The 26,488-nt window shown below is 40.9% G+C and overlaps 1 protein-coding gene across 4 annotated transcripts in view; it reads left to right on the top strand.

Moving 5' to 3' along the window:
* NR3C2 (nuclear receptor subfamily 3 group C member 2) overlaps positions 1 to 26,488 on the top strand; it is a 218,241-nt gene that overhangs the window by 139,440 nt on the left and 52,313 nt on the right. For all 4 annotated transcript variants that reach the window (XM_075751262.1, XM_075751263.1, XM_075751261.1 and 1 more), the window contains one exon: positions 21,217 to 21,333. In XM_075751262.1, the coding sequence (XP_075607377.1) occupies positions 21,217 to 21,333 (117 nt within the window). The remainder of the gene's footprint in view (positions 1 to 21,216; positions 21,334 to 26,488) is intronic.

The following is a 26,488-nucleotide window of genomic DNA, read 5'->3' as shown; positions in this document are numbered from 1 at the left end:
TCTGGACCTTTTCTTTTCTCCTTCAGTCATCAGCTTCCACACAATCAGACTCTCCTGTTTCCCCTCTTCCTCAGCTTCTCCAGTATCCCACTGCCTACATTTCCTTACTTCCTCCACTGCTTTTTTTGGGAGCCTTTCTCCTTCCAAGTCTACTACCTCCCAAAACTCCTGTCCTCTCTCCTCATTGAGCCTTTGGTGGTTCCCTTTGCTCTCGCAACCTGTGCCTTGTTCCTCTTCCCTCTGACCTCTTCCCTTGCCACGTCCTGAGAGCATGATGGGGATTTTCTGCATGGAGTCCCTGTGCCAAAGCTTTGCCTGGCATGTGGAGGAGATGGCTGGAGTACAAGCTCAGCTCAGACCTTCTGCCCTGGTCCAAGCTCTTTGCAGAAGGAAATTTTGGAGGTTGGCAGCCAACCTCCACCAAAACCTTTGCAAATCATATCACGTACAAACTGCAACTTTTCAGTGTTTTATACTGTGATCCGTTATAATTTTAAGTGATAATGTATGAGATGGCAAAAGGCACATCTGTGGTATCAGAGCAGTGATGCTTCAAAGGGTCTGTCTCAAAGTGTGAAGGCTCTTGAGCTTCTCAAATATGTCTGCGAAAAATGTAACATGGGGGAAAACCAACATGTTTCTCCCTACCCTTATTCACAAACTTACTTTGCACTAAGCTTAGTACTTCTAGCTGATACATTCTTACACTCGCAAAATAAAATTCAGCCTGAGGCAGACATCCAGTGTGGAAAATTTCAGCCCTAGCTGCTAATGTGTGGTGAAGTTACAAGCAATAGAAAATGAGGTCTTAAAATGAGAAGTGTCAGGTAACCTTTAACTATATGTAGTCCTACAAGATCCACTGATGATAATCTGATTTTTGACAGATTTCATCCAATTTGCAGATTCATTTTGACATTGTCCTGATTTTGAGCTGGGATAGAGTTAATTTTCACAAGAAGCTGGGAGAAGACGCAGCCAGGGCAGCTGATCCAAACTAGCCAGAGGAGTATTCCATACCATATGATGTCATACTCAGTATACAGAATTTTCTCATTTTATTGTACTGTGCAATACCGACTTACAGTATGATAACATCACTGGTCATGACGTTAAGCTGGTATTTGTATGTATCGCTGCTGTCATGCCTGTACCTCAGATAACATCTCTTGGAATTTATTAATAATCACACCCAAACTATGGGGAAGACGGGGGGATACTTTCTTCCACTCTTTCACCTCCCCTTTTTCCTTCAGGCTGGTTACAGCAGCTTTTGAGTATTTTGAATATCCTTGGGATGTTCAAGCCAGCATGCTGTTATTGCTGTGTCTCCTGAATGTGTTTTGGGTCTTGTTCAGGGTTACAAAAAAAGTTGGTTTAAGAATACCACCCAGAGATCTGCCCTGAGGCTGGATAGTCATGGGTGGCATAGATGCGGGAGAATATGGTCAGGTATCTAGAGAACTTCTCACACCCAGTGTTTTAGAACTTCAGAACAGCTACAGGACTCTGAAGTGATAGAATATTTGAAAGGAAAATGCTGTGGCTATTCCAGAGGCACAGTTTACCTCCCTGTGCTGGGCCCTGGCAAGTACCTACCAAACACTGGTCAATATTAGGCAGCACCCTTCCGCTAAAGAGAGGGAAAACAGACCGACATGCACTGTGGCTACTCGAACCCCAGTGACAGGCAGTGCAGGTGAACCAAAAAAACTACTCATGCTGGGATCAGTTGCCCCCATACAGAAGAAGACAACATACACAAAAAAATCAGTTTGCTTAGTAAGGGATGATGATGAACCAGGACCATCAGGAGAACAGGAGGAAGAAGCAGAACCAGAGGAAATCACCCAATCTCTGTCCCTGAGTGAGCTGCAAGATATGCAGAAAGATTTCAGCCGCTGTCCAGGCGAGCACATCATTACCTGGCTGCTCTGATGTTGAGATAATGGGGCCAGTAGCCTGGAATTACAGGGTAGGGAGGCCAAGCAGCTGGGATTCCTGTCCAGAGAAGGGGGCATTGACAAGGCGATTGGGAAAAAGACACCGGCCCTCAGTCCCTGGTGGCGACTTCTGTCAGGCATGAGGGAACGGTATCCCTTCAGTGAAGATGTTCTATGTCGTTCAGGCAAGCAATCATGGAGAGAGGTATCCATTACCTGAGGGAATTAGCCGTGCAGGAGATGGTTTATTATGACCCAGATAATGCGCAGTTAGCCACAGACCCCGATGAAGTCCAGTGTACCTAAGCGATCTGGTGGAAGTTTGCATGGAGTGCACCATCATCGTACACCAACTCATTGGCAGTAATGGACTGGAAAGGCAAAGAGTCACCAACAGTGGATGAAGTGGCTGGCTGACTCTGGCAATATAAAGAAAGTTTCTCTTCCTCCCTCATCTTGGCTGTGCTCTCCCAGCTTCTTGTGTACCTGGCAGGATGTGAGAAGCTGAGAAGTTCTTGACTTAGTGTGGACAGTACAACTACCCAGCAACAACTAAAAACATCAGTGTGTTATCAATGTTATTCTCATACTAAATCCAAATCACAGCACTATACCAGCTACTAGAAAGAAAAATTAACTGTATCCCAGCCAAAACCAGGATACAACATAAGGGTGAGTTATTTATAGCTTGGGGGGCCCATGACACCTCAGGCCATCAAGGAAGAGATGCAACATATAGATGGACTTGCGATCAAGGGGTGGACTTGACCATAGACACTATCACACGGGTTATCCTTGAATGTGAAATGTGCTACAATAAAGCAAGCCAAGTGTTTAAAGCCTCTCTGGTATAGAGGATGATGGCTGAAATACAAACATGAGGAGACCTGGTAAATTGATTACATCACACTTCTACGAACCCCCCAAGGCAAGTGCTGTGTACTTAGAGTGGTGGAAGCAACCACCGGATGGCTGGAAATGTATCTGTGCCACTGTCCTGGGCCTTGAAAAGCAAGTCCTGTAGCATCATGGCACCCTGGAAAGAATTGAATCGAACAATGGGACTCACTTCTGAAACAGCCTTTGGCTCAGGTGTCTCTAAGAGCATGGCATTGAATGGGTGTATCACATGCCCTGTCATGCACCAGCCTCCGGGAAAATCAAATGATACAGTGGACTGCTACATATCACACTGAGAGCAATGGGTGGTGGGACCCTCAAACACGGGGATATACGTTTAGCAAAGGCCACCTGATTAGTTAACACTAGGGGGTCTACCAATTGAGCTGGCCCTTCCCAATCAAAACTTCCACGTACTGTAGAAGGGAATAAAGTCCCTGTAGTGCATGTGAAGAATTTGTCAGGGAAGACAGTCTGTGTTATCCCTGCTTCAGGCAAAGGTAAACCCATCCACGGGATTGCTTTTGCTCAAGGACCTGGGTGCGCTTTGTGGATAATGCAGCAGGATGGGGAAGTCCGATGTGTACCTCAAGTGGATTTGACTTTGGGTGAGAATAGCCAATAAATTAAATTGTATGATGTTAATTGCTAAATAACCCTGCTATTGTATGTCATCACTACTTCAATTGCAATATGCTGTATCAGTGGTATTACAGTAAGAATCACCCAAATTAATGAAGGATGAACTTTGATAAAATGAAGCAAAGCGCCATGATTGAACTAGAACTGACTTCAGCAACCAGTGCCCAGCACCTTCCTTGAAATCAACATTTTTCAATGTGCAGACCATGGGCATGGGCTCTGTCAGATGCACCAGCTGCAAGCTCCAGATGCAGCATGCAACAATCCAACACCACCTGCCCTGGAAGACTGGGTTGGTCTCCTATGAGGACAGGCTGAGAGAGTTGGGATTGTTCAGCCTGGAGAAAAGGCGGCTCCGGGGAGATCTAATTGCAGCTTACCAGTACCTGAAGGGGCCTACAGGAAAGATGGTGAGGGACTGTTTATCAGGGAGTGTAGTGACAGTACAAGGGGTAATGGGTTTAAGCTGAAGGAGGGTCGATTTAGATTGGATGTTAGAAAGAAATTCTTTACTGTTAGAGTGGTGAGGCACTGGCACAGGTTGCCCAGAGAAGTTGTGGATGCCCCCTCCCTGAAAGTGTTTAAGGCCAGGTTGGATGAGGCTTTGGGCAACGTGGTCTAGTGGAGGGTGTCCCTGCCTGTAGCAGGGGGATTGGAACTAAATGATCTTTGAGGTCCCTTCCAACCCAAACCATTCTATGATTCTGTGACTGTTATGACAGATGGACCACAGTCACGGACTAAATGAACTCAACAGACATTTGAGACGGATCGCCCATAGGCTAAGGAAATTATGTCTCTGTGTGTGTGTACGTGTATCTCTCTCTCTCTCTCTCTCTCTCTCTCTCTCCAAAGACAGGAAGAAGTGATGGCAGTTAATTGGAAGGTGTAGGATCTGGACATGACACAGATGGTATAGAATAAGGAGTGCATCATGTCCTGAATTTTGGCTGAGATTTAACTTTCACAAGAAGCCGGGAGGTGACACAGTCAGGATAGCTGACCCAAGCTAGCCAAAGGGATATGCAATACCATATGACGTTATGCTCGGTATATAGCAGGGGCTGGCCAGGGAAGGAGGAGTCACTGCTCGGGGACATGCTGGGCATTGGGTTCTGGGTGGTGAGCAAATTACGCTGTGTATCACTTGCTTTGTATATTCTATTCTAAGTACTGTTGTTGTTATTTTCATCTTCCTTTGCTGTACTAGTATATTGTGCTTATCCCAACCCATGAAATTTACCTTTTTCTTCTGATTCTCCTCTCCATCCCACAGGGGAGGGGAGAGCGAGCGGCCGCGTGGTGCTTAGTTGCTAGCTGGGGCTAAACCACCACAGATATACTATACAAAGAAATGGGGAAAAAAAGCCCCTGGAGTAGGACTCTCAGGCTTATAGATACCATGTTGTAAGTAGTGAAAGCAATGATCAACCATGCAGTCAGTTTACCTTCTGCCAAACCTTTAAAACTGTACTGCAGAAAGTCCATAAAAAAATTGTAATATAAAATCAAGTCACAGATGCACTGAAGCTGAGACCTATTGACTTTGTGCCAGTTCTTATCTCATTCTCATAAATCTAAAGGTAGGTTGCAGGTACATGTTTAATTATAAAAATATTGCAGAAATTGTCACGTAAAGCTTGCATTACTTGCATAAACAAAAGTCTAGGCTAGCATGCTATTCAGATATGCATATCCAGCACAATTTTAGTAATAAATGCTGACTTTCGAGTAAACACTGCAGACTTCTGTCTTGTTCTAGATCTCCCCATCCTGTAGGGTTTGGTTTGGGGGTTTTTTTTCCATTTATGAGCTAAAAATTTGTCCAGGGTATTTCTCTGGAGTAGAACTATGAACTTTGCTTATTTGGAACATCAAGAAATGATTTTAAGCACAAGCTAGGTGAAAGGGGTTGGGGTGAGGGCACGTGGTTACCTTTAAGATGACGTTTCTGGGAGGCCTTGCCTATCGGTAGAAGGGCTTGGGAATTCTACATGCCCAGACACAGACACGGCTATTGGCCTGGAATGTAGTTTGGGGATTATATAGCAAGCTGCATCCCAGCAGGCTTGTTTGCAGGCTGCCTGCAGCAAGGCTTTGTTGGGTTGTTTTGTTGTTGGGGTTTTTTTCAGATTGCATGCAAAACCTGCATGAATGGTAATCACCCGTTCCCTGGATCAGACTCTGGCAGTGTCTACATGACTTTTAAGGTGTCTTTCGGTAGAGCCCTGCTGACAGCTCAACAGTTATATAAAATGCTGTTTTCTTGAAAATCACTTCCCAGCAATGTGGTGCGTGAGATGCTAGAAGAACCCAGTTACTTTCTTGCTGGGATATAATTTGTCATTTTTCAAAACTGTTCCACCTGCCTTGCACAGGGGGTGAAAATGTTTGCTTAGCAAGGTCCCTTTACCTGGGCAGGATAACTTTGGTGCTATGCGTTTGTGGCAAAGATTGCAAAGACTTGCTTACATGGAGAATGCTGTTTATTGTGAATAGTCCTGTTGTTTCATGGAAAATAAAGTCTAGATGTGAATAACACTTTCCATTATCAGCAATAAAATATGAAATTTCAAGCAATACAATCTCTATATTTTATGGTAGCCCAGTCGTAATTCATTCCTGGGAGGATTTCACTGGTATGTAGCCTATTTTATTTTTTTTTCTTTCTTAATCTCTTTCTCTTCATCAGGTCAAAATCTTTGTGTACTCTTTATTCTTAAAACTAGGTACATGTTTAGTGCCCAAGGCGAAAAGGGCTTAAGGCACGTGACTGGAGACTTGAACGAGGCTGTTATAATTTCCCGTCTCTAATTATCAGAGAAGTTACAGGCGGTTAAAGGGCTACTTTAAATTTTCTTGGTAAATCACTCCCTCCGGCTTCTAATCATTTCCGTTCCACTTCTCTGGACTTCCTCCAGTTTGTTTATATCTTCCAGTAATGAAGTGCCTGAACTGCATACAATATTCCAGGTGTGGCTGCAAAAGAAATGCATAAAGAGAGCACTGCCATGCCAACCTGCTCAGCTGTGTAATGCTCCTACAGAAAGAGCCAGAGGTGTTATTGGCGCTTAGTTCTCCTCTGCCGCATTGCTGCTTACATCCAGATTACCCTCTTATTCCTGGGTGTCTTTCGATGTTGCTGCTTTCCAAGTTTTGCTTTGTTGTTAACTCTTTATTTTGGATTACTCCCTTGGAACGTGTAGTAGCATTTTTCCAACTGCGATTTTACTGCTTGTTTCCTGTCTTTCCTTCTAATTTCTCCACACCCTTTTGTATTATTTTTTTGTCTATACTTATGCTGACAACTCCTCCTCTTTTCTTCCTGCATCCAATGAAAAGATCAAAATAAGTAGTAGTCCCTCTGATACTCCACAGGATGTGGATCTTCCCAATGTGATAAACTATCTGCATTTGGCAGTGGCTTATCCTCCATAGGAATTAGCTGTAGAAATTCTTAATGGAAGAATTGATATAAGGTCTTCTCATCAAGTAAATCTTGCCAAATAATAACAATGAACTGGATTCTAAATTTCTTGCTTACTGTATAAACAGATTTTTCAAGTGTGGAATAGAAGGAGAGGAGAGGTTAGTGGGATGAGAAATGTAGTGGTTAAAATGACCTAGGCATTGTGCTTCAGTGAATAAATAAAATACATTTTCTGCATGAGTGCATCTCCAACAGTATTTCCATATCTGTGTACTTCATCCTTTAAAGTAAGTATTCCTGAGCTGCTGGGTGGCTCAACATCTTCAGGGACCATTACCTTTGAAATATGAGAGGTAAGGATGCTCCTAGAGGCAGGAGGAGTATGCCGTGCCCAGGAGCAACCAGCACTATTTTTTTTTCTGCAAAGAAATAGTGGATTTTTTACACTTACGGCCTGATTTCCCCTTTTACTTGGTGTAGACATCTAAACTTTAGTAAAATAGAGGTAAAGCACTGCTATTCCTATTCTGCACAGTCTTCTGCTTACTTTGTACAGGTATAAATGGCTTTGTACTCTTTGGATAGTTTCAGCTTTGCCTTGCCAAAAACGCTACTGCAGGAGAAAGTGTGCAGTCTAAGAAAGCCCATGGGGACGATGGTGTGCCTTGTTCAGAGGCTGGAGAAGCTTTGCAGAGGTTTCATCTGGTCATATGCTTTCCTCACCATGACCTACACACTCTGCTTTTTTTTTTTTTGTCCTTCTGAAACTCATGCCTTTTGTGCTTCTACAGTATTTTGAGTTTTATTCTCTGACCATTTTTTTGCCAAGTTACATAGCTGATGGCTGAACTGAAGACCAGGGCACAGGTGCCGTCTGGAAAAAACAGAGATTCCCCATTTGCAGCAGCACTAGTGTAGAGAAGTCTTCTGTACCATCTTCTCCAGGCTTAGAGGGGCTCTAATGGCAGGGCAAATCAGGCTCCAGTTATCTTCTCATAGCATTTTCTCCCTTGCAAAAATTAGTTCGCTTCCACGCTTCGTCTTGTGTTACAGCTACTTTAACTTTGGTCTTTCAGTTAACTGTAAGTCAGTCTGTCTCTTTGGAAAACCCCCAAAACCCAACAATGACCTATCTTTCCACATAACTTCTTAATTATTTCTGCATGTGAGTTTTGGCTGTGCTCCAACTTTGAAATCATTATGCTGCTTCAGAGTGTAAATAAGTGGGACTGGATTAATAAATTGTATGAAACACAGTGCCACACTTCATTATAATCCACTTATCAAAGTGGAAAAACCTTTTAGTACATAAAGTGCATCTGCTTTTAATTTTCGTTTTGATGTTTTCTTTGTGTGTTTTCAGACATGAGTGTACCTCTTCAGGGAGGCTTTTAATGCTGGTGCCTGGCAGTTTCAAAGTTACTTCTGAAGATGGCAAAACAGAGCTAGGAAATTTGGGATGTACTAGGAAAAGCATGGAACTGGATTATCCTCTAATAGTTATAAATTGGAGTGCACTACATCACACTGAAATCTGGCATAAGTAGAAGGCAGATCAGGTTTTTGATGTTAGTGACCTTTTTAAAATTTCCATTTTTCTGAATTCAAATTTTATCACTTTTACTTACAAAACATGTTTCAGACAAGTGTAATTTTGCCTTTAGTCATTATCATTTTTCGAAGCTAAAACAATTGTTTTTGATGCCAGTAGTAAAACTCAGCATTTACAGAATACAAAAATACATTGTTAGCCACATGAAACTGAGGTTAAGCTCGTATGATGGCTTTACGCTAAATGACCAACCATCCATTTCCTTCACTGACCTCTCTTGCAAGCTTTAGGTCTGATAGCTGTTGCTGAGAGATTGGGCTTTGGTAATGGCTAACTTCTGTCACTTTAAATTGCTGTATTTTATGAAGGTTAACCCAAAGGATTTTTCATGCTGTTCATACGCTTCTTTTAAGCAATGACGTTTCAATTCACGTGAGTTTGTATTAAATAGCTACTTGCATGAAACTAAAATTAATTCAGTCTGCTTAGTACTACCAGAATTTTAATTATGAAAATTGAATTAGAACTGTAAAAAAAAAAAGAAAAATCTATGTTCAAACATGCCCCTTGTGAAGTTAAATGGGAATAGACTGAGGAGGTTTTTATTTTGTTTTTCCTAAATATGTTAAATGCAAGAGGTGAGGATACATAGCATTAAGGAGCAGCTACCCTAATACAGAGGTGAATTCTGGATATAAGTTATATAATAAGTGGTCTTCAGTTTTCACTGAGCAAAACAAATTTTGAAACAGCAATTATGTCAATTAAGCAGAATGATCTTTGAAAGTAGAATGGAATAATTCGATATGTGCCTTGGCGATGTTGTATTTACGCCCTGAGATGACTTTTTTCCTGTTATCCAATGTCTGTTTTTTCAGTTTTGTTTTCAGTGGCCACCATCATTTGGGCTGAAATTTGACATATTTTGACCTAAATATCCATTCCTTTATAATGAAGGGAAGACCTGGTCCCTTCAAGATCTCAGTCTGCCATATGAATTATGTATCTGAAAAATTTGATATGCTTTAAAAGATGACTTTTTTTTTTTAACTTCAAGTGGTAATTTTATGCGTGTTGAAAATGCCAAACGCAGATCGAGTCATCCACGGCTTTAGTTGTTCAAGACCTAGGGTGATTCCAGTGTGAGAGATCACCGCTTGGTTTCTTTCTGTGGCAAAACAAATTGCAATTCCTAGTGAAAAGGTGTGGTAATGAGGACGTGGGTCCAGCGCCCAGCATAATGGCTCTCGTTTTGAGGTCATCCTGGTGTGTCGGATCCAGCACGTCTGGCTGAAGGGGGCACGGGGGATGCTGCTTGCGAGATGATCTCCAATAAAATTTGGGATAATGAGATGAAGTTTTGATTCATCAGTGGTTTTGCTGCCATGTGATACTTTGCTCAGCCTTTTGAGGTCAGATGAGTAAGCAAAGGGTGAAGTAGCGGGTTTTGGGGGTGCTGGAGGGTTGCCTTGTTCCCTTCAGGGGTTTGTGAAGACAAACTGGACAGAGGTACTTGGCAAGCCTGACCTGGATTCAGGGCTGGGACCCTGAATCTGCAGCCTGGAATTCTGCACCTGCTTCAGAGGCGTGTTTGGTGTAATGGGTGTAATACCATTGCTGGTACTGAATTTACATTTTCTGTTTTAGGTTGTTGCAGTATTTCAACAGTAAACATACTGTGAAATTTCATTGTAATCGTCAAATCTTCTACTATCCCCTCATGCTCTTTCTTCTGACTGTTTCTTCAGATTTACTTGGAATAACAGAAAGCTGAGGTTCCTGATTAAAAAAAAATATAAATAAATGGAGAGAAAAATGAAGAAAATAAATAGGCAGACATGTACATATTTCAAAGGATAAAACAGACTCCTTTTTAAAAAGCCAGTAAACAAATGCAGAAAACTTTTACGTTCACTTTGGTGGCCATCTAATATTACTTTGGTCAACATTTCTGTGTTTGAGATCTCAAGAGATTTTGCTAAAAGGCTCTGTTGTGACAGTATCACTTGCAGCCTTTAAAAGAAAATTATTACTGATCAGGGTTCCAGAGGAAAAGATTTGTCAATGCTGACAATATTTTAAATTGTCGCTATTATTCATAATAATATTCATTATTATGAATTTAGCATATTTCTAGCCTGAGCTGTAGTAAACTGTACATGAAAAATGCAAGAGAAAAATATGCTTTGAAGATAATGTGTCATTCACACAGAATAAAATTTATGATCTGCTGAGCATGCTAAATGCAAGAACATAGCAGACTTGAACTTCAAAATGTTTGCAAAAACCAAAGGGTAGCTACTTTTTAAAAAAAAAGTTAACAGAACATTTTCACTGAGATCAAGAGTTGGGAAAAGTTTTACTCTGTGAAACAAACTGCCTTTTTTTCTAGTAATGTCTTATATAAATAGCATGCATCTCATTGAGGGAGTCGGCCCAGAATTGCAAATTATAAAATGGAGTTGCAAAACACAGAATTAATGCTGTATACCTTGACTTTTCTGCCTGTCCTGTGAGAATAGAAGTTTTGTCTTAGTTTGCCTGTTCCATATGATTACTACAGTTTGATACATGCCTGAATATATCAGTAGGATAGTGAGGCGGACTAAGCAGTTTGAAATAGTGAATAGAGTGTAACAGGCTTCAGCCTCATAAATGCTTACAAATGAGAATATCTTTATGAAGGTATTTTCAGTACAGTATTCACTGAAGGAGCGTGGCTTAGGGAGCCATACAGTCAGGTAGAAATCCTTACATTACCAATTAGTGCTCCGTATTCCAGAATACCCCCCTACGCACACACCTCTCAACCATTCCCTTAAATGAACTTGGTATTTCACACAAATCTTATTTTACACTGCGTACTTCCTGAAATCCAGTTGTAACAGTGAGCTAATTATAGAGCAGAATACTACATCACGTAGGTACGTGTAGCAGAGCAGTTGACCACTTCTATCAGCAAGAATGGAAGGGCATTTCAGTTGCAGTTTAAGATTTTTGCATGATGGTTATTCAAAAAACCTTTCCAGTCCTTCTAGACCATTTCTTGTACATTTAAATTTTCCACTAAAGTGCATTGAAATTTGTAGTATGTCAAGAATGCCTTATCAGATTTTTAGCATGGGAAAGCAGAATTAGGCACCATGCATGCAACATGATCTCTTATAAATCTATCATATGTACTGCTCTGCAGATAACAGCATCTAGAGACTTCAAAATTAGTCTTCAGTTAAAATTTAAACCAAAATGAAAATTTGGAAACTTGCTGTGAGAGAGATGTGTGATTTTGTCAAAACAACATCCTCTAAGGCTCTAATTCTCACTCTTTGTATTACTGTATCCATTATAATCTAAAATCAAAAGCAATTGAACTGAAAACTAATTTCAAAACAGAAACAAAATTATTTAGCTCGATAACAGGATTATTTTGGTGTTTGTAGATATTTTCCCTTGGTTTTCCTCCTAAACAGATTTCCAGCACTGTGTGATTTCACTGAATCAGAAGTGCTTTGCAAAGATCAGTTACTTTTCCTGTTCCTTTTCTGTGCTATCTAGTATCATTCAGCATTTCTTTGACCACATGAAAAGGGAATTATCGCATAGTCAGTCTTTTGGCCACATTTAGACTTCCAAGAACCTGAACCGAAAGCTTTCTTAGCTCCTCTGGATTTCAGGAGGCCCCAGCTATCCTCCGTGACCGGCTACTGATATGGCTGGTTGGTGCGAACTCTGCCTCTTTTGTGGAGGTGGTGGTGGGGAGCCCTGGGGGTGGTTTCAGTACCAGTTTGGGGCATATCTTGTGTTGGTGGCTCAGTCCCTCTGGATAACGGGACGGCTGGAGCACCAGGCACAGGCTTGGAGAGGCGTTCAAAATTCTGCAGCATGTTTTATGTATGGCAGAAGAAAATGCGCACGTGTACCTCAAATATGAAATAATTATATTTTTTTTGCTCACTTGTCTCACTGTTGTTAACATGTTTCATCCCTGCTGGATGGTTTCTCCTGCAGAAAATAGTAGCCTCTCTTGGGCTACAACCCATGCTCCCTTGCCAAATTTCCTCTCTCTCCTTCATCCCTCTCATCGGTGCCCTTTCGCTCTGCTTAAAATAGTGAGTGAGAACCATTTTTATAACTTCTCGTCTCCTTTGCCAGGATCACCAGACCATACCAATTCTTTTTGTTAACCTGGTCTCAGCCCAGTGTGAAATCAAGTTTCCTGGGAAGGTGAAGGAGCAGGAGACAAGTCTCCATGTCGAAATTGGCAGAGCACGGGAGTCTGTGCTCTTAGATGTGCATAGGGGGTGCGTAACAGCATGACAGTTTGAAAACTTTCACACATATAAAGCATCAGGGGATACAGCCCTCCCTGCTCCACTTAGAGGAAAAAGGGGAATCAGCTTTTTATCTGTAGTCAGCACTGGAGGAAGCGCTGGTAGGTCATCTGTGCTTTCAAACTTTGGCTTTCTGGAGGAAACAAGCACGGTAGTTGTTGCGCAGAGCATTGAGGTGTTGTTCATGACGTATTCACCACCTAAGGACAATGTGCAGCGCTTTCTCTGGGATACCGAGTAAGAATCGGTAGTGTATTTCAGATTAGACAGAGGAAGAAGATCGGATGGTCACAGGCCAACACGCTGGATTTGAGAATGTTTTTGTCAACACTGTTTAATTATAACATGTTATAACTAAATAGCAGTTAAACACAAGGTTTAAAGCACGTAGAAATTTTAGAAAAATACTGTGTTGCAGAAATTCGTAGACTATCCTCACTATTTAAGCACCAAGTGATGCACCTGTACTTTTAAAAAGAGCCCTAGCTGGGTTTTGTAAACCCTGGAGAAAATGATGCTGTTGAGACTGTGTTTTTATCCATATCTCAGGTAGTTTTAATATACTTTGCTTGGGTATATGAAGTGAGCTGTAGCCATACCTTTGACTGCAGTGTAAATGTGTCCTATGAAATCACCAGTTACTGGCTGAATAGAGGAAATAATACACTTGGAAGATAAATGAGAAGACTGAAGAAAGAGTTGTGGAACCAGGAGAGGGTTAAAAGACTGAAGATGAAAGTAGGTAAAGGAGAAGGTTAGAAAATAAATTGTATTGAAAAAGGGAGGGGGGGAGTAGAAAGTAAGGAGACTTAAAAAAAAAAAAATCATAAAAATGGTAGATAAATTAATCCTGTAATATGAAAGGGTAAAGAAAGTGAAAGATGTCTTGGGATCTAGAATTAGCAGAAGGTAATTGAGAATGAGAAGCAAGCAAGAAATATCCCAGATGTGGTGAATATTTTGCCAAAATCAAAACAAATTTTAATTAAGTCTCTAATTTTTCATAAAGGAGGGAAAGCTCTAATTTCTTGCTTCAGAGAAGGATTTAGACTATACCTATGCCATAAGCACACTCTGTAGTAATGTTAATAATAGATAGATAATGTCATCTTGAGCGATTGGCAGATATAGCCTTTGTCTGCAGCCGAAAAGCATATTGTCTGGGAATGATATGGTCAGGTGGGTAAAGCTGTGGGTTAATAAGGGAGATAGACCCTGAAGTCAGACTGAATTTTGGGAAACCCTGAGATTCAATATCTGAAATACAAACCCCAAGCATATAAAACAAAGGGGCGATATTCGTATTTAAGTTCTGTACCTTGTCTGTGGCATTTATAAGCTTATTCTGCATTACATGTGTATCTCAGAGCGAGCAATCAAGTTTATTAGTTTACCATGGTCAGACTAGACTGGTTTAAACAGAACTGAGGAAGTTAATTATCAAATGTCTCAGGTGGGTCTAGCAATAAGTAACTAGTTATGGAGAGAGGGACTTGCTGTGGCTGCAGCCTTTGGAGCTGCAGCGGGGGGACAGGTCCTGCCATTGCATGCGGATGGCCGGCTGGGAGGGACTGCCCTAATCTGTTTCCCAGGTTGTTAGAACCAGTTCAAGAGCAGTAAAACAAGGTTATGTAATTGACATGTGATGTAGCCTAAAATAGTGACTGCAAACATAGGCTGCTGTTGCTGGGCAGTTGTCAACTGCTGAAAAAAAAAAAAAAAAAAAAAAGCAGTCAACTGTGTAACAAATGGACCTTTTAAATGAAAATGCAGTTCTGATTTCCACAAAATAGTGGGCATTTTCCTTTTTTTATTGCAAGAAATAGAGGCTCTGTGAAAACTGAAATTTGGAAAAAGATTCATCATCGTACTTATTGTGCTGATTTATTTCAGAGTACCTACCTACTGCAGATGGTGAAATAAAAACCTCAGGTACATGCGGTTTGTTTCTTGATAGTGTGATACAACTCCTGTCAAACAGAAAATCCTTTTCTGTATGTGGAAAATCATTGTGACAAGTCGTAGCAGTAATTTTATTTAAATATTGGCCATTAAAAGGTAGAAATAGTCTCTTTTTATTAATTAAAAGAGCTTATATGGATTACAGAGATAACATCCATTTCCCAAAATCTGTGAAGGTTTCAGAGCTGGATGAACAGAACACATCACGTAGCTCAGTGAGCACAAATGAGAGGTTAGGATGTGCAGATTATGTGATATCTTGCTGTAGGAGGCAAAGCCCTTCGTTAGGGCTATACCAGAAACCAGAAAAACCTGGTGTTAAGTTCTGTTTGCTGACCAGATATTCTTGAGGTGAGAGGCCTCCCTCAGAAAATCCTAATGATTTCTGCAGCATGTTTTCTTTGTCTTTCCATCAGCAGGGAAGGTCTGTAGCCCAGGTCCGAGAGGTTGCAGGGGCTGGGCTTGTGCAATCTGATGGGCTGATTGGTAAAGGCAAGGGACAGAGTTGAGCAGTAAATAACATTTATGGAATTGAGGGAAACTTAGTGTCTAATTACAGCCATTCAACCCAAATTTTTTTCTTCCCCTTATTCACTAGTGCTATCAGGACTAATTTCAGTAAAATGGGTGGTTATGCTGGTAAATACTGATAGGAGCAACAGGAGGATCTTCAGAGGAGTTCCTTGCACTGAGGATGCCCAGGTAATAGTGTTTAACACCTACAGACGCCTGCTCAAGCAGGTGCTGATTGGTACGCCAAGCCATAAGGCTTTTGCACTTATCATTATCGTGGAGATAATCTTCCCACTTGGGAAATATGGTGAAATCTAAGCCCAGAAGCTGCAAAAGGGATCCCAGCTCCCTTGTGCAGATCTGTAAGGCAGAGCTGGAGATGGCTTCCAGCTCCTCTCTCCTCAACCCATGGAAGAAGGCTTGGCCGTTCTGGCCTGCAGGGAGAAGACAACTTTGCCTGCAATTTTTTTAGTCAAAGTATTAATCCTCGTTCTGGAGGAAGAAGGAAAGTTTGTGACTTTTACGTGCATTTTGATGTGCTTCAGTGAGATGCTATTTTAAAAGTTAAGGTTTTTTCAAGCATTTTCTGCTTTATTTGGTCCTTAGCTGCCACTCCTGTTTTCTCACTTTCCCGTCCTTTTGCAAGGCTTCCTCAATCACATCTTTGTCTTGGGACATGCTCTGGTTTCAGATGTCATACCCGGAGTAACTTCTGGACTTTTCCCTTACCTTTCCCAGGGGATGTTGCAGTGGGCGTATAGCTCTAGTAGAACTAAAGAGAGAGTTGGCTTCCCAGGTGAAAGCGGGAAGAAAGCATGGAAGGCAGCAGTGCCGCAGGAGAGGAGCTGGGCGTTAGTGGCACACAAGAGAGCATGAGTCAACAACCTAATGCCATTGCCAAAAGCCAGATCTGGTCCAGGATTGCATTAGCAGGGCTGTTGCGTGCAAGATGCAGGAAATAACCATTTTATTGGGCTTAGTGATGGTGAAACTCAGCGAGAAAAATGCACCCAGTTTTGGGCACTCTGTTTCATGAAAGAAGCTGGAGGAGAATAAGAGGAATGATGACAGATTTAGGAAACAAGCCCTATGAGGAAAGATTGAGAGAACTGAATTTGTTTAGTCTAGCAAAGAGGTGGGGGACATAAATCTTTCAATAGGCTTGAGATTGTTGTAAGAAGGTGGCGATCTATTACTCTGTGTGTTTTAGGAGGAGTGCTGACATCTCTTTCAGTTGCAAAATATTCCCACTTGGGTTAAATGCAAAGGGAAAAACGTACAACTTAAAGGCTAGCTAATCACTACCCTAATCACGGGGCTTGTAGGGAAGTTGCAGAATACCTTTGCTCAGAAGGTTTTAAGATAAATTTAGAGAAAGCCAAAAAAAAAACCCAACCACCTGCCTGAACTGCTAAGCTAGTCTTATCATGCTTCTGTGAGTGGGCTTGAATTAAACAGGCTTTGGATCCACTTCCAGCACTGTGCTTTTTCTTTTTCCTTACAAAATTTAACATTTGATTATAGTAGATGTTATTTCAACAAGGGAGCAGAAATGTAGAAGGCTCATTAATGATTTGCAGTTCCTGACTTAAACTTCAAAAAAATGGGGAAAAAATAATTTTTAGGAGGAAGAAATTTCTGTAATTTCAGAAATTTCTGTAATTTTCTAATTTTGCTTTAGACAGTAACAGAAATATTACTGACAAGAAATATCTATACCCCATTCCTAGTGCAGCCTCACACGTGTTGAAGTATTGCAGCCCCTTGAAGAGTGCAGCAGCGCTCTGCACAGGTACAGGAGCTCATCTTAGCAAGTCAGTTTTTGGGACTGGTGGCTCAATCATTGTGCTGGGGTTTTAAAATGGGGAGAGGCACAACTGCTGCAGGTTACTGCTCCAGCCTCATTTTGGCAGTAATTCATAGGCCAAATAAGAAAAGCTTCCCCCCCCCCCCCTCTTCTTTACTGCTACATTTTGCTTGTTCAAGAAGATGTGGTAAGTGGGAAGAGTGAATTTCATGAATACTTCCTTTTTGTTTTCTTTTGTAATCCTATAAAAGCAGGGAATTGAAGAGTCTTTGCAGGTGAGAGTTGGAAACATTAAGATATTTTTGTGCGTACATTTGGATATGTCATTCTGTGGTATGTAGTGACACAATAACTTGGAAAGTACAAACTCTAATATTCCTCTAGCTCTACTGTGAATAGGGCAGATCTCTATTTCTTCTTAGTGTGTAACAGAGTAGTACCTATTAATTATTTATTTTGAACAGGAAATTTTCCTGGCATCTTTTGTAATTCTGTATTTTAGATGAAACAGGAATCAGCTTGTATAAGTGCACTTAATGGTGGCATATGTAAAAATTGCTTTCATCTTAATGCCTTAGCACATGAGAGATGAGAATTCGATATCTACTCTGTCACTTTCCAACCCACTTGCGGGTGATTAAATTGGATAAAAAGAACAACTGGATTAAGCTAAACACAAACTACACAAGTACAGTGATACATGTCTTGAAATAGCAGGAGATCTAGCACCACAGAAACATTAGCCTCTTTGCAGGACAGTCTCCATCACCTTGTTGAGATCCTGAAGAGCTCTGGAGGTCTTGAGGGAGCTGCATCAATTTCAGATGTGTAGGTTTTTGTTTTTATGCTGAAGTTGAGGGGCATGAGTGAGGCTCATGCTACACAACTGGAAGATACTGCTTAATTATGAGTGTCTTTGCTTTATTAACTTCTGGTTCGAATAAAACCAATTCTGTAAAATATCATATTTGATTGCATGGAAAGCTGAAGCCATATTTTTCATCACGGATGAGAAACTCTTAACTGAAAAACTGTTCATTATTATTTCATAGCTGTACTGTACAGAGGGTTTGACTGAATGATGCTCCATTCTGTTTTTTAAGTGTTTTCAAGTTACTTCTGTTAATGTAAGCTTTAAGATGACTGTGGTTCTTCACATTTTTGTTTTAGAAATTAAAAAAAAAATGGCAATAAGACATTTGCTTTTTTGGAAGAAAGACATTCGCCTTCCTTACTAGAAAACCTGCTTACAAATTTTGTACTGTATGTTAGTATTCAGAGATACATGATTCAAAAATTGATGAACCTTTACTAAGTTATGTTTTATGAAATTATTTGGTCTAGAGTAGATAGGCCACAGAGTAATAATTGCAGGCTCCCTAAACCATTTGAAAGGTGACTTATGGAAGTATTCTGCTATTGTGGGAATATTTCTTATGAAGTCACAGTGTGACAGTGATTGAATCAAATAAACATTTCCACAATATTTAAGAATGTGACCCAGGTAATTATCCTGGAGTACATAAATGTTAACCTCTTTTTATTAAACCCATTAGCTTTTGAAAGCAGTAGTGAAAAATGTTGACTTAACAGGTGTACAATTTCGTAGAGCAAACTGCCTTCAGGGTGATTCTCCAACGGGGTTCATTTTGCAGCATTAGAGCTGTCTTGTCATATTAATAGCCTGCACCCGCCTGTGGAAGCCTAAAAATGGTATTGCAGTAGTCTGTGATGTACAAAGGACATTGTACGAGCACTGAGCAACCGTACTTGCATTCCTAGCAGAAAATAACCAGTTTTCCCCTATCCCCACAAAAAGATGTTATACCAGTGTTTGTAAGGGCATGTAAACCATCTTTATAATGTATGTCATTATTTTAAATACTTTTGTTTTCTACTTTAATTTTACTTTCATGCTGTCTGCTTGATATTTCTTTAGGAGATGTGCGCAAGTCAGTACAGAGCAAAAATGTAAATAGGAATTAAGTTGACTTTTCTCTTGTGTATCTGGTTTTTGTATAGATCACATCATAAAATAAACAGTGTGTGATAAGGAGGTTTTCATTTTGTGATTAGCTGAGAATTTTATCTTTTTATTGTTTAGCAGGCGTACTTAAACACTAGCTGATAGATACTGGTGCCCTTACCATATTGTACAATTTGATTTTATCCCTGATGTAACTTCATAAGCTCATATTCATGAATTATTTTGCCTAAGTTTTTTTTGGTTTTTTTATCTGTGTCACAGTGATAGGTAAGGTCCCTTAATAAAAACCCTTATTTGCCCATCTGCTTGTTGTTTAAACATTTGAAGCATTATCTAATGATGATACCTTTGTGATGCTAGAGTAACACTTCGCTCGGTCAAATAAGATCAGTTCTCTTTGTGTGAGATGTTCAGCAAAGAGCTGCAAGAAACAACCTAAAGTTCAGTTCACTGTCTAAATAGGTAACATTGGGTAAGGGTGAAGGGAAGTCAGATGCAGAGATAGAAAATGACTTATCTGAAGTTTTAAGGCAAATTCCTGAAAGAGCCCAAAACAGAAGCCAGGCCTCCTATGTCCCATGGATATTCTTTTCGTCTTTCCCTGAGGAAGCATGAGTGTATTGCGGAAAATGTCTTGGCAAACGTATTTTGTACCTCTTGTCCTGCAGCAGCTCTGTCCCCTTATCAGGCCTGCATCTTTGCTCCCGCTCCCTGCACGTGTCAGCCTCCCGCGTGTGTCAGTGCAGCTCTGCTTCTGAGCCCTGCCCGGGCTCCCTCCTCCCCACCCACGGCTGGTGCTCACTTCTGTCACTGGCGTCAGCTTTAACGTTGTTTGAACAACTTTTGGGTTTCTGCACATCTCGCCTGCTTCATTCGTGACCTGCTTAGGAGTCTCTCTGCTTAGTTGCTGGTTGGTGTTACTGCATTTGCAATCTGAATTTTTTTTTCCCCTCTACCTTGCATTTCAGACACCTTTGTTACAAACTTGTGTTTAATTTACAGAGTAATGAGTTTCTTGCCTTATGTTTAAAATGTCTGTCCCTGAGACTCTGTAGCTCTTAACAAAGCCCGCTCTGTAAGCCTGCCACATGCTGTTATATTTTTACACAGGACTGTTTTCTTGAACTTTGCATGCTGGCAAATCCTGCAGCTTGCCTTACAGTCTGTATGCTGTGTCCTCTCCTTTCATCCTGCCCGTGGTAACCCTCTGCATTGCTTTTTGTTGCATCTGCTGCAGACCGTTTGTTCTGGCTGCCCCAGATCCCCATGTGCCACCTCTGGATCAAGGCAGCTAAAATAAGCTTCTCCTGTCACGCTGCACCAACCAACCCCTCATGGCTTCCTTTATTCTTCCACATCAAATTAAAGCGCCTTACTTTGAAAAGTTCACGTGGTAGTGTCCAAACAGATGTACGCTGCATCCGTTTGCTCTACCTATGTTCCTCCCACAAAGCAAAACGCCTTTTGAGTCTCCGAGTTGTTAAATGCCAGCCTGTTTCCCCGGTTGCCATGTATTTCCCTTCTGCTAAATGTTGTGTGTTAAATACCTGCTGTCTCCTCAGGAGTGCTTCTGTGGGGCTTTACAGAACTGAAATAATACGCTTCTGATTTCAGCCTGTTTTCATAAATCCTTCAGACACCTTCTGCTATGTAGAGGGTAACTGATTAAATCAGAAATCAAGCACTCGGTGAACTGGTTGAAGAGAGTGGAGTATATTGGGAAAGTTAACCTCTAATTTGCATTTCTGCTTTAGATTGTGAACTTCTTTAGCATGAGAATGACCCCTGGTTTTGTACCAAAGCTAAGAGTTGTCAGGCTACTCTGTGATATAGCATGTGTGAGAAGATTTGAAAAAGCTCAAACCGATCATTTGTTTTTTGCAAAAAGAAAAATTCCAATCCTTAGAAAAAAGTAATGAGATCTCCTTTGTGAGTGACACACCAAAACTCTTTCCCAAATTAAACAGAAGAGAATGCTCATCGTAAGGCCCATGACAAGTCACCAAGATTATTGGGAAGGCTAAAGAATGGGATTGGGAATGTCTGCATTAATATGAAGCTCAAAATGACTGTAAAACAACAGAGAAGAACAAATTTGAATTATGTAAATACATCCTCTAATAACGTGTTTTGGTTTTGATTCATTCAGGACAGCACAATTACCTGTGTGCAGGAAGGAATGACTGCATAATTGATAAGATTCGGAGGAAGAACTGCCCAGCCTGTCGATTACAGAAATGTCTGCAAGCTGGAATGAATTTAGGAGGTAAGCAGAATATTAATAGTTTGGTCTCTTAATTTGATTAGGCAAAAACATTGGAAATGTGCAGCCTTTTTATAGTTCTGGCAGCTGCATGATCTGAAAAGTTTAAGGTGGAATTATCCTGAAGAAGTGCTTAATAGCTAATAAACTCTATTGTCATTCTAAATCAGGTTTTGGAGATATGTATTTTATGGCTCAGAAAAAAAAAAGGTGGGTGTTTTATGATGACAGTAATTTTAGTGGAATCACATATAGCTAAAAGTGTTAAGCTTTCAAGTATTGCGTGCCTTTTTTTTTTTGTGATGAGCATTCTCTCAAATACCGCAAAACATTTTACACCATCATGAAAGCAAATTCACACATAGTGAAACCTCTCCACTTTTTTTGTTGCTCATTCAACATTTATATTGATTCATTTCTGTGACTGTTTGGATATGCAGTAATTTTGATGATGTTCTTCTATTGTTCATGTACCAACAAAAAAAAGACAAAACCCTATCTTAATAAAGTCTTTTGAAAACAGTATGATAGCAAAACCTATAATAGTTTTTTCCATTGTTTTAATTCTTCAGTTGCAATGTCTACACAATTCTGGCTGTGCTTCAGTGGGTGTCTTGTTTCAAGTCATCACCTGAGCAAATTATATTACAAATCACTTTTTGCCACCACTCTCATGTTTGTTATGTTGCCTGTGAATCGGGTTTGGATACTGCCGCAGGTCCTTTCCCTGATGCACAGAGTGACCCTTCCCTTAGAGCGTTTTCACTGTTCCAGAAAATTATAACACAGTCACATTTATTCCTCCAAATCATTTCCTGTCTCACAATTTGCTTTTTTATCCTCCTGGACCTGTTCTCCTAGTAGCTTCGTTTAGTTCTACGGACAAATTTAGCTGCTTGTCTTTCATAGGTTATATGCAAAATTCTTGTTCCTGCCTGATGCCTGGTACCTTTTTCTGCTTCCCAGACTTCTTTTTCCATCTTGTCTCCTGGCAGAAATACTCAAGCAAGCTGCTCCTTACTTTTAGGGGGACAGTATCCCTGTTCAGATCTCTTTCATCTCCTTTCCCAATTTTGAGATGCTGTGTTTCCACCTGGGCCTCGTTTCTGCTTCCCAAAGCAAAAGGCAACCGAATTGTGGGATACTGGAGGCTCACGACTTTACCTTGGTTTGGATCTGCACTGTTGAATCTAGCAGGTGAAGCAGATCAGCACCTTTGATGCAATGGGAGCTCCATGGTAGTAGCTTCTCTTTCTGGAAAAAAAAAAAAGGGTGCTGAAAATGTGTGTGGAGCAGGAAGTCCAGCTCCCTGGAGTGCTGGAAATTTTGCTGCAGCCCTCCAGCAGCTGGTGCAAGGCGTGCTCCCTTGCCATGCCCTGCGCAGCTCCAGCAGAGCTCCTGCAAGCCTGCCCTCCTGGACAGACGTGTGTGCTTAGCATGCTAGAAAAATACAGGGCTGCCATCCGACTTGATAACATTTTGAAACAGCAACTTATGACGCTGTCTGCAATGTCATGAGTTCATCACTGTGATTTCCTGGTGTGTTTCAAAGCACGTGTGCACAGTGTCATCTGAAAAAAAAAAAAAAAAAAAAAAAACAAAAAAACAAAAAACCAAAAAAAAACCACGAGGGTGGTAAACTTTGCTTGAGGGGCTTGTTTGTTGTTTTTTTAATATTGGCTGGAATGCTGTAAATGAGGAATGCATTGAAAAATCTTCCCTGGTGTTGGAGCTGGGTAGTCTGCTGGAAATTAATGTAATTAATGATCTGCATTTTATGACCTAGAAGGCCGAGTCTGCCTCTGCAGTGTACAGCTGGCGTGCGGTTGAGCTTTGCGGTTTAGCTGTTTTGGTGATTTTCTTCATGTAGAGCAACGAAGGTGAAATTCTTATTCCTGATTTGATCCCTTTATGCTACATAAAGAAGCTGAAATGGCATCAAAAGGTCCTTCCATCACTGCTGTGAATGAGATAGTGGTGGACCAGCTCTGGATGTCAGTGCAGTACGGTGTCTTCTGCATGGTCCAGGAGAGAAAGACCAGGTTGGAGGCAGAGGGGAGGACTGCCAGAGAGAGTTAAAGTGCCTGCAGCCCCAAAACAGTGTTGCTGTTCAGATGGCCCCAAGGGCTGCCAAATTATGCTAACGAACCTTTCAGCCTTTGAGCCAGCCCAGGTCTGGCAGGAAGTGTTGGTAGTTTAAGGCCATTTGCTGCTTAGGCCATCCTTCTTCCCCGGTGGTGAGCTTTGCATTGGGCATCTACAGAGGAGCAACAGAGCATCTCAGACTTTATTTTGGGAACTTACGTGTGCTGTTGCAGGAGGTTTCTGATATGGTGGAGATCATCACGAAAAAGGAGGTGGAAATAGCAAGAAGAGATACTAATGCGTATTTGATAACAGTAATTTTCTCTTCATAGAAATTTCCAAGGTTTGGTATTAAATAACATTTTTTCATAATCAGCTTGAACAGACTGAGTACATTCGTATTATTAAGAGGATACATCATAGCTTATCGTTTCATGTGGCCAGCCTAGTTTTGCTAGGAATATACATTGATCCAACAAAAATGGGCTTTCACCTGTTTCTAATTTGGACTTACAGGCAAAATGTGCAAGTATTTTGTTAGGCAGTGTGATCAGTAAGGAGCTGGAGGAAGGTGAATTTATAAATGCAATTTAGTTTAAGTCCTGTTTGCAGCATAGTACTCCCTATAGCTGAGTCACACTGCATGGTGCCGTGCTCTTTGTGCAGAGGATCTAATTTAAGCTCTCACCCTCCGAATGGAAGCAAAGGTAAACACGAAAAGCAAACTGTATCAGAGATGCCTATGTGTTTGGTTCGTGAGAAATCGAGCAAGATGATATGCAAAAGGATCATAAGCATAGCTCAGGGCTGAAATGTGTGCAAGTTGCTGAAGCCATGGACATTTCTTTTCCACTTGTATGCAATTACAATGTTTTATCCCCTCATTTAAAAAAAAAAAAAAAAAACCCAACAAAAAAGCACAAACCCAAACCTCCAGTTGATCTAGAAGAACTGTTGCCTTAAGGAACAAGGTCCTGTCTCCCGTGGGCTGGAAAAGAACTTGACTCTCCTTTGCATCTCTGCAGGTGGGACTGAAAGACCCCAGGCTGCCACCTAGCTCCTCCCACTTACTGCAATAGGGGGGTTATAAAGCAAATCTTGTAATTTGAAAATTTGTGATTGTCTTCATACTGTTACTGAAGAAACTAATCTCTGTAGTGGAAAACTGGAAATCAGAAAGAGAGTTTCTGTGTTTCCTCTAGTACATTTTTGCACAATCTCCGATTAATCTACTGACCTTTTTTCTTTGGGTTTTTTTTTTTTTTCCTTTTGATTATATTCTTTCTCAATATTTTTAAAATGTTCTTTCTTTTGTTTACCATGTCAAAGTGTTACAGGTTTGTTTTGATGGCATATCTTCTACTTCCCAGCATGCTAACATTTTTTTCTAAAAAAATAATATTTTGATGTGTGGCAGCATGCCATGCTTTAAGCACCTTTTAAAAAAATACATGTAATTCAGTGATACAAAATACACCTTTTCATGAATGCTCAACCAAATTAATTTGGCAGTTTTATTGTTTACCTCCTTCTTTTGTTTGTTGAAAAAGTGGAGCTTTTTCTAAGCTGTTGTATCATCTAATAATCTTTAGAAAATTATTCATCAAGTCAGCAAATAATTTACCTAATTATGTTCTTTTCTCAATTTTTGTTTTGATTTTATAACAAGCATCTGCAACCTGTAATTTCTGCAAAGCTGAAGTTGCCAAATACCACGTTAATTCATCCTCCTCATTTCTAGAAAGTATGCGTGTGCAGTGCAGGCAGACGTATCCCTTCGGCAAGTAGGACTCCAAAACTTTTTTGGGAATCAGTTTGTTTGTTGTTTAGTGGTTTTTTTTTTTAACTCCAGTGCCATATGCTAGACTTAATTATTGGAAGAGATTCAGAGTGAGCAACTGCACTATGAAGGTATGCTGGCCCATTTTTGGTTTATGCTCTTTTCAAGATTCTGTAATTAATTTTCAGTTAATTATGGACCAGAATTACTTCATGAATTGTGAAGTTTCTTCCAGCATACGCTGTGATCAGATTTGTCGAGTCTCTCACTTCCACACGAGACATTTTCATTTGACTCCCACCTCATGCTGCCGTTCCTTAGTGGTGTGTGGCCCCACAGCAGCATCAAGGGGGGGTTGCAGTGAGACCCCCAGTCCCACACTGGTGCTCAGCATGGTTTCTGATGCCACCACCAGCTGCATCCAGCAAGGCTGGTGGCTCACAGCCATTCCTGGGACACTGCATTGCAACCAGGGTGGCACAAAGCCTCCTGGCTTCGCTCTGCTGCGTGCTGTGCTCTGCGCTGAAGCCTGGAGAAGGGGAATGTTTTACATGGTGTGAATTGAGGGGACCCCCACCCACCCCCCTTTGGTTGGCAGGTTAGTCCTCATCTTTCTGATGTGACCTAGTGACCAGGCATCCCTCCCTCTGCTGCGTGATCAGGGAAGATCCTTCTTCTGCTGTGGGATGTGCCATACACGCTTAGGGGACAAAAAGGCATTTAGAGGACTGCAATCCTTTACTGCCTCGGCTCCCATATAAAACACTGCTGAGGCTTACTGGTGCAGGTCTCCCACAACAGTGAGAAGTAGCTTGCTGAAGCACCCTTTGGATATCGAAGGGAAATAAAATAGTTTTCACCTTGCAAATTACGTAGTTCATCGCTCTGTCTGCAGAGACTGCCTGTGAAATTTGAGTCTTGGGTTTGCATACATTTACATATGTAAGACACTTCATGCACAAGATGCTGTTGTGTGATTTGTAGTCTTCACTTGCAGATATCCTTATTTTTTATACATTAAAGTATTTCAATAATCTGAAAAATAGATTAAATGAGAGAATCAGTAATAAGATACAGTACTTCACCTTTTTGCCCAGCTTTCCATTTTCTGTTTAATAACTCATACTAGTAGGGATTTAAAACTGTGGTATTATTTTCAGTTACTGCCGCTCGTGTGGTGGTTTATATTATCATTGTTCTTATCTTTTTGAGAAAAAGCATCAGGGAGAAAAGGAAGAGAAAAAAAAACATGAATATTAGAAAACTGAAAAACTAAGAAAAACTTAATGTATC

Source organism: Balearica regulorum, chromosome 4 (genome assembly GCF_011004875.1).
Source record: "Balearica regulorum gibbericeps isolate bBalReg1 chromosome 4, bBalReg1.pri, whole genome shotgun sequence".
NCBI classification, from domain to species: domain Eukaryota; kingdom Metazoa; phylum Chordata; class Aves; order Gruiformes; family Gruidae; genus Balearica; species Balearica regulorum.
This window is presented reverse-complemented; position numbering and strand designations above follow the sequence as displayed.